The sequence below is a fragment of the Rhodamnia argentea genome, chromosome 9 (genome assembly GCF_020921035.1).
Source record: "Rhodamnia argentea isolate NSW1041297 chromosome 9, ASM2092103v1, whole genome shotgun sequence".
NCBI lineage: Eukaryota > Viridiplantae > Streptophyta > Magnoliopsida > Myrtales > Myrtaceae > Rhodamnia > Rhodamnia argentea.
Genome location: NC_063158.1, coordinates 26,004,526 through 26,013,023, shown reverse-complemented (window position 1 = coordinate 26,013,023; position 8,498 = coordinate 26,004,526). Strand labels below are relative to the sequence as shown.

Here is an 8,498-nt window from a genome sequence, read left to right as displayed (position 1 = left end):
AGGGCCTCCAACTGTATGCGCATTTGCTGACTTTTGGTTTTTATCTCTTCAACCAATAGCATTTGATTTTATTATCTTCCTCGTCACAGATTGCTACTATATGTTTCAACCACCATTTTCTCATCGACCACTAGCATTTCATCGGTTTTCCTGTCATTTCCTCATTACCTGTGAACACGGCCTCTCTCTCTGTTCCGAGCATGGGAAACTCTACATCTCACAGAAAGACAGAGACGGAGACAGAGATTGAGACGGAGACAGGAGCTGAGCAAACTACTGCTACGGCAAGCTCAGATGAAGGAACTTCGTCGGTAAGCGAGTACCAAGTGTTTTTGAGCTTCAGAGGACCCGATACTCGCGAGGGATTCAGCGACGTACTCTTTCATGGCTTGACTGATGCTGGAATCTGCGTCTTTCGAGACGATGAAAAGATCTGTATCGGTGGAAGGATTGGAGGATCGCTTTGGCGAGCTATCGACGACTCCAAGATCTACATACCCGTCTTCTCTCGGACCTACGCTTCGAGCCGATCGTGCCTCCGAGAGCTCGTGCAGATCGTCCAAAACACCTCCAAATCAGAAGGAAACAAAGAGATCCTACCTATTTTCTTCGATGTGGACCCTGACGATGTTAAGCTGAAAACTCCGTTGTATCACAATACCATGCTAAGTTTGAAGCACGAAAGAAATTTGAGCAGTGACCAGGTGGATGAGTGGAGAGAGGCTCTCATGGAGACTGCTGTGATAAGAGGGTGGGAAGTGAAGAAATACAAAGGGTAAGCTAGCTGCTAGATGCTTGTTTCCCCAATTTCTTTCAACACGTAAATCATAGATGTAAAAACTCCAATATGTTTGAGATGGGCGTTTTATTGTCGTAATACTGAATATGAACCTATGCCACATCTGTCAAAAAATAGGAAACTTCTTAACAAGGTCATATCATAAAACGAGAGAATAATGATTTTAATAGCTAGGTACCAAGTTAACATTTGATTGTGGTCAGCGGGCGGAATAAAAATGGGATGGTGAGAGGCATGCGCGTGCCTGTATATTCGTTTCTCCTCTTGAATATACCATGTTCAATTTCTACAGTTGTTGCTCAAACATAGATCATAAAATGTCAATTTCAGATGAATAATATCTTGTACAATCTATTTCGCATGAACGTTTATTAACGTCATCCCAAGATTGCTAATCTCATGCTGGAATCTAAGTTGAGTTTCTGGTCATGACATAGCACCCTTGTTGCCAAGTGCAAAAAAAGTGTGTTTTGAAGTGATGTTAATGTCCAATATGGACTCTTAGAAGATCACCTCTAGGCTGTTAAGATCCCAATATTTGTCCGATTGTTGTGTAGTACATATAGTGCTTGAATAACATCGCTTATAGCTAGTTAGTCATGATTTCGCATTTCCCTCACTATATTGGTTTTCTATTGTGGCAGCCACGGTGACTTGATCAAATTGATAGTTAAGGAGGTTGTGAAAAAGCTGAAAAGAAAACATAGATTGGTGACTGAACATTTAGTTGGAATTGATGATCGAGTTGGAGAAGTAGGAAATTTGTTAGACGTTGACTCTGTTGGTGTGCAACTCATCAAAATTCATGGCATGGGGGGTATCGGTAAAACGACTCTTGCCAAGGTTGTCTTCAACAAACTCTCTTCTCATTTTGGAAAATCTTGTTGCTTCCTTGAAGATGTTCAAACGAAGTCATCAAGAACTGGTGGCCTACTTGAGTTGCAAAAAAGGTTGATATCCGAAATTGGGGGTCCTGATGGAATTGAGAGCATTGACGAAATTAATTATGGAATGATGAGGATTGGAGAAGTACTTAGCAAAAAGAAAGTACTCGTTGTACTTGATGATGTTGGTAGTAGTGAACAAGCGGAAAAGTTAATTGGAAAATATACTTTGTGTTCGGGATCTAGAATATTGATCACTACTAGAAATAAAGATGTTTTGCGAAATTACAGACCAAAGTTTCCAATTTTGGATTATGAAATGAAGCTCATGAGTACCGATTATGCGCTTCAACTTTTTAGTAAGCTTGCATTTAACAGCGATTCTCCTCCGGATGATTACAATGATCTTTCAAGGAAAATCGTAATTGCTACTGGAAGACTTCCGTTGGCTCTTGAAGTAATTGGTTCTTTCCTCTATGAGAGAGGGCAAGAAATATGGGAAGAGACATTTGAGAAGTTGAAGAAAGCACCTCATGAGGATGTTTTTCAAAAGTTGAAGATTAGATATGATGCCTTAACTCCGGAGCAACAACAAATTTTTCTTGATATTGCATGTTTTTTCATTGGTGAGGATAAGTCAAATCCAATTTACATGTGGAAAGATTGCAAGTATTCCGCGAGTACCGGAGTTGATGTCCTTATTGACATGTCTTTGATAAAGATTACGAAGAACAATAGATTTTGGATGCATGATCAGCTCGGAGAACTTGGAAAGGAAATTGTTTGTCAAGAACATGGACAAAATCCTGGAAAGCGTAGCAGGTTATGGATTCGCGAGGAGATCCTGGAAACAATGACCACAAAGAAGGTGAAGTACCTCATAAGGAAACTAATAGTTCATCTTCTAGAAAATCCCTCTACGTTACACTAGGAGTCTAGGATGCTCTTTTTCCTTTCTTCTTTTTCCAATTTGAATCCTTTTTGTCTTAAATAGAATACAAAATGCCACTCATTTCTTACTCTCATTTGCAGACGAAGAACGTTCTAGCATTGGATCTTGATGTAAGCAAATGTTATCCTCAGGGCGTCATTAAAAGTGAAGAGATTGAAAGGTTTAAACATCTAAGGTACCTCAAATTTAATGGAGGAACCTTCATTGGTGACTTTACGAATTGTCTAACCAAATTAACATGGATTTCTTGGAGTCATCCTACTGGAGCTTCTGAGCTAGCCAATATGCACTTAGAGAATTTGGCCGTTCTTCAATTTTCGGACAATGACTTCATAGACGATTCGAATCTACAATGCTTAATCAAGGTGAGTAAAATGCTTATTTCTATTTTTTTTCCTTTAAAATGTGGTATTGGATTATTCACTCATTAAATATTGCACTTCTTTTGACAGATGGCAAGAAAATTGAAAGTTCTTTCTCTTATAAGGTGTAAAAGCATAACCAAAACGCCAGACTTCAATAGTTGCCCGGATTTAGAGAGGCTGATTCTCTCGAGATGTGGCAATTTGAAAGAAATTGACAGCTCAATTGGGAAGTTGAAGTCTTTGGTTGAACTGACGATTCACTTTTGTGATCGTCTTAGAGATTTACCTGAAGAAATTGGGGACCTAGTGAATCTGAAGCACTTTTCTCTAACGTGTTGTAAGGTGGAATTCCCATATTCCATATGGAAGTTGAAGTCATTACGTGAGGTGAACTTTGTAGATTTCTTTCTTCCATCCGATGCAGCAAATTCATGGGAGTTACCTAGTTCTATTGGAATGCTTCAGAATCTGGAAGTGCTTAGAGTCACTTCACACTTTTTAAAAGGTCAACTTCCTTCTGATATCGGAAATTTGCCCCATCTTAGAATCCTAGAAGTGTCAAATGCACACGTGAGTGAAGTTCCAGAAACCATTAGCATGCTTCCTCGCCTGCAGAGACTGGAGTTGGAAAATTGTGATGAGATTCAAGAATTGCCAGCGCTCCCAACAAGTTTAACTCATCTAAAAGTGTCATCTGGATCGTTGTGCGTAGTGCCAGATCTCTCAAACTTGACTAATTTGGTTGAGTTGGAGCTAAATGATGAGAGAATAGGAGGATGCGATCAACCTTGTACTGGTGGGTTATGGTGGATTGGGAGGTTATCCAAACTGACGAATTTGAGCTTGAGACTGGACAATGTCCCTGCTCCTACTGAGCTGGCTTCACTTCGACTGCTGAACCAACTTGATTTGTTTGGATTGAACCTGCAACCCTTTCCGGAACTTCCTTTGTCTCTGCAAAATCTAGGCCTTGGTAATTTCCGCTCACTTGTGTCCCTGTCTCCAAACATGATAAATCTGTCACGTTTAGAGCTCCACGAGTCTTCACTGCGAGAAATCGAACTGAATGAGTCTCAACTTCCACATTTAAGGGAGTTGCACGTTAAAGCGTGCTTTGGCCTCAAGACATTGAAGCTTTCAAGCATGAGGAAGCTGGAAATTGTCTATGTGGGACTGTGTTCATGCCTAGTTGAGATTCAATTTTCCCGGGTATCACTGAAGGATTTGACTATTGCGTTCTGCGAGTCCTTGAGAAGGCTAGTTTATGCCGAGCAAGCAGGGCAACATAATCATGAGTCTGTGTATGGCATGGTGAGTGGTGGTGGGAGACTAACCCTTCAATCGAGAGCCTTAAATAAGTTGCAGAAATTCGTTCTGATGTGTTGCCCTCAGATACTCGAGATTCAGGTTGCTGGCACGTCGGAATCATGGGAACAGTTCGCCCTGTTTAATTGTAATGTGCAAAGTATTGGTGGTTTGTCAAACTTAAAGAACCTCAAGTCTTTACTCCTGTATTACAACGATGGGTTGCGGGTCGTTACGGGCATTGACGAGCTAGAGTTTTTGGCTAATTTTGACATTAGCGACTGCAGGTCGTTGGAATGGTCGATCGATGTATCAAGCACCAAATTGCCAAATGATTGCCGCATTAGTATCTCTGGTTGCAGGGAGGACTTTCGCGGCTCCGTCCAGTCTTACAAGTACCAGCACAAGGTAAGTCTGACTGAACCTTTTCTCTCTCATATAGTTAACGTTTGATTAATTAGAAACAGAGATCATCGGCATCCCACTCATTTTTGACATTGATCTATATTTTGGCATACCCGCAAGTTTCGTTTTCTACGCCTGTTTTCTGTTCTTACCATTCTGTCCATGAGAAAGTTTCAAAACTTTAGATAAGCTGGGGCACAAGGTCAATTGGTATTAAAGTAAGCAGAAGAACTTCATTAATGTAGAAGAAATGTAAGGATGCTTGAGCAAGATGAAATTGTGCTCCTACTCAGGGGGAGTCTGAAGAGAAAAGGAAAGGACAAATGCCAGAGGAAGCGGAATCCAGTGATCCCAGTGCATCAAATAAAAGCTCTGAGGAAGCAGAATCCAGCGATCGCAGTGCATCTGAACTGTTCAGCATGTTGAAGCAGATCCAAGACACTCAGGCTGTCATGCAGGAAAATCTGGCTGCCATAAAAGATGACATGAAAGCACTAAAGTCAAACCTGGAGAGCCGAATGCTGCATGTGAACAAAGAGGGTGAGATGAACATGGCTGTATTTGAGGATATCTGTAGGCAGTACGAAACTCTCATCAAGTTGAAGCAGAACCAGGACACTCAGGCTGCCAGAAAGGTTGACATGAAATCACTACAGTCATACCTGGAGAGCCAAATGCCGCATCTGAAAAAACAAGGTGAGCTGCACAGGGTTCTCTCCAAGCAGTACGAAAATGTCATCAAGTGGGACAATTATTACTTATCAGGTTGTTGGAGTTCCTTTTGATCCATTTGAGTCCACTCTACCTTCTGAGCCAAACCAACCTTCTGACTCAAACCAACCCTCTTCCTCGAAATGATTTCTAAGTTCATTTTCTTTGCCGGCTTTGGAATGGATCAGTATTTTGTTTGATTTGTAATGGATTCCAGTTATGGATTGCAATTCTTTGAATTGTTTTTTTTTTTGTGACGTTGACAAGAAGGGGGAGAATATGCAGATATTGTTACGTGAAGAAATGCAGATAACGAGTTATTAGGCAAAAAGATGTGATGCAAACACTGCAAATGGAGAGAAGGACACTGGAAATGTCAAATGTTACGTACGGCACTTGCTTTAGTGCCAAAAGTTTTCACCGGATTGCTTAAGTGTCAGTGCCAAATCAGAGGAAACACGATCCGCCTCCAGCTAGAAATTTCGATCAAAATAAGTATGTGGCATTTATAATTAAAAGTTTAAAATGATGGTGCATTATTTTCATTAAAAAAAATATCAGTCCAAGTGGGCAGATTAAACGTTTTCACACAATCCTATGTGGCTCGATGAACTAAAATGACATCGCACTACCTCCAGGGAAAACGACTCCCCGTCATTCACTCACAGTCGCCACGGTCGCTCGGAATTGACTGGGCATTGCCGGCGAGCCACTTCGGTTAAAGAAATTAATAAACTATGGCCATGTCGAATTTCCGGCGACACTAACCGGAGTTGGCACTTAAAAAGATGTCTTTCAAAAATTGGTACTAATGTGAGCACATTACACAACTTTTGACACTTCTAGAGTGCTTGTGCCCTGCAAATGTGGATATTCTGTTACACAGATCATGAATCTTGATACAGGATAATATGTTGCAGAGTACTGGATATAAGCATGAGATGCAAATGCACAAGGTGAGATATTTCTAACTCTTTAATCTTGCAGGTTATACTGAGTATAGTGAGAATGTGACGACACTCTTAACTATCATTTCCTATGATTTTATACTAGTACTTCATTCTTCTAAAGATATATTTCTATTTTTTTTAATATAGAAATTGTCATGCGCTTAACTGATTATATTCAAGTTCTGACTTTACAAACTTGCTTGCTTATACTCTGTCGTAAGCATTAAAAGTTGCAAGCAATCCTTCACAAATCTTTTCAAATCATTTTTTATCTTATCTGCATAGAAATTTTTGTCACAGTTAAAAATGAGGAGATTGTTAAGAAACCTCATAATATATATTTCGAAGTTGATGAAAATATTCATGGTTTTTATCCTGATAAATGCAAAAAAAAAAAAAAAATGTTTAGGTCGGGTAGTAAGGGTCGGAAGAGAAGGGCATCCACTCGTCTTAGGTAATATTCATGTTGATCAAAAGATCTACTGAACAAGTCTAGAGGAATGGGTTGGTCGTATTGACTTGGAAGTATCAAGGTCTTATGTCCCCATCACTGTCGTTGTCAAAGTAACATGGGGAAAACAATTGATTACAAGTTATAGCCAGTAAGTCAGAAACAACGCACTACGTTAATATCTGCAAAGGAACTACGGGAATATCAGTAGAGTCTATAGAGATGCTTAACGGATACCAGCAGAGGCTATTATACTGCGAAGAAATCCCATATGAGGAGGAGATATTAGCGGTGAATGCAAATTTGTTTTACGGATCATGGTTGAGAGCGGAAATGAATAACCATAGCCCTTTTTGGAAGTCTTTCTACGAGGCTGAACCAGAAGGAGTAAGCATGGAGGAGGAATATGTCCCTGAAAGTACACAGAATTTGGGAAGTCACCATCCCAAGAGAGGAGAAGACAGAGAAGGCGGGGACAAAAGAAAGATGAGTGAACTAGAACCAGCTACCTCAACTGAAGAGATTCCTCTCATGAGAGATGGATCAACCGAGAAGAGTCCCCTGTTGTTAGAACTCCCTTCATTCCAGCCTGGCTGTGAGTACCTGCAGCAGAGCCAGAAAAAATTAACCCTCAGAGAAACAAAAAAAGGAAGGAAAACTTTAACCAGAGTTGATAGGAAAGGGACGCTTGTTCTACTAGATGAAGAAAATCTGATGGAAACACCTGTGACCCGAGCTGAGGAGCAATCAATTTGGGCATTGGTGGCTTGCCAAAATAAGCCACCAGGTGACAAATGAATATTCTAGCTTGGAACTGTCAAGGGTTGGGCACACCATCGACAGTTCAAGCACTAAGAGCCATAATGGCTCAAGAAAGGCCCAGCCTTATCTTTTTATGTGAAACAAAAAATCAAGAAAAACAAAGGAGAACATTAAGGAGACTTTTGATTAAACGACCCCACTTAAAGACTCCAATTTGAAATTTTCCTAAACGAACCACATTTGTATAGTTTGTAACATGTTAATTACGTTGAACATTGTCAACTTTATCATGGTAAATTAGCAATCACAATGTAAAATTTGAGCAAAGTTAACAACTTACTAAATTAATGATATCGGTAAATTCCTTATGGGGATGATATTTTACCAGCCACACTTGTAAACTTTCCAAGAAGGCGGTGACTTATAAATCTGTAGGGTCATTCGTAAATTCCTTATAGTGTCCATTGTTTACTAATAATGCTCGTAAACTGTGAAAGAAGTTGTATCTTATTCATTTCTCGAATATTGGCAAAATCATTTAAGGGTTGGGATTTTACTAATTACACTTGTAAACTGACAAAGATCGTGGTAAATTACTAATTCAAGGGAATTTTAGCAAATTCCTACTAAGGTAGGTATATAACTAAAATTTTCAAAGAAGGTGGTAATCCACCAATTTATAGAGATGTTGTTAGTTCCTTAGAGTGCTAGGGTTTTACTTTATGCACTTATATAATCTCAAAGGAGTTGGTAACTTACTAATTTATTAAGATGTTGGCAAATTCTTTATATGGTTGATATTTTACTACCTAAACTAGTAACAAATCAAACAAGTCGTCAAGTTATGCATATATTGTAATGTTAATAAATCTAGTATAGAGTTTGCAATTTACTTAAGACACTTGTAAAATTTA

At 39.5% G+C, this 8,498-nt stretch overlaps 1 protein-coding gene across 1 annotated transcript; it reads left to right on the top strand.

The window, feature by feature from the left end:
- The first annotated feature begins 200 nt into the window (after positions 1 to 200).
- LOC115742903 (disease resistance protein L6-like) lies at positions 201 to 7,620 on the top strand. The gene is made up of 6 exons (XM_048284843.1): positions 201 to 775; positions 1,444 to 2,551; positions 2,716 to 3,000; positions 3,088 to 4,713; positions 5,004 to 5,475; positions 7,013 to 7,620. Exons 1-6 carry the CDS (start codon positions 201 to 203, stop codon positions 7,618 to 7,620), a joined length of 4,674 nt encoding a protein of 1,557 aa, XP_048140800.1.
- The last annotated feature ends 878 nt before the right edge of the window (positions 7,621 to 8,498 follow it).

Coding starts and splice junctions, on each gene's coding strand:
- LOC115742903 (XM_048284843.1), top strand. CDS start 201: ATGGGAAACTCTACATCTCACAGAAAGACAGAGACGGAGACAGAGATT. Junction 776..1,443: donor GAAGTGAAGAAATACAAAGG/GTAAGCTAGCTG, acceptor CTATTGTGGCAG/CCACGGTGACTTGATCAAAT. Junction 3,001..3,087: donor ATCTACAATGCTTAATCAAG/GTGAGTAAAATG, acceptor TTCTTTTGACAG/ATGGCAAGAAAATTGAAAGT.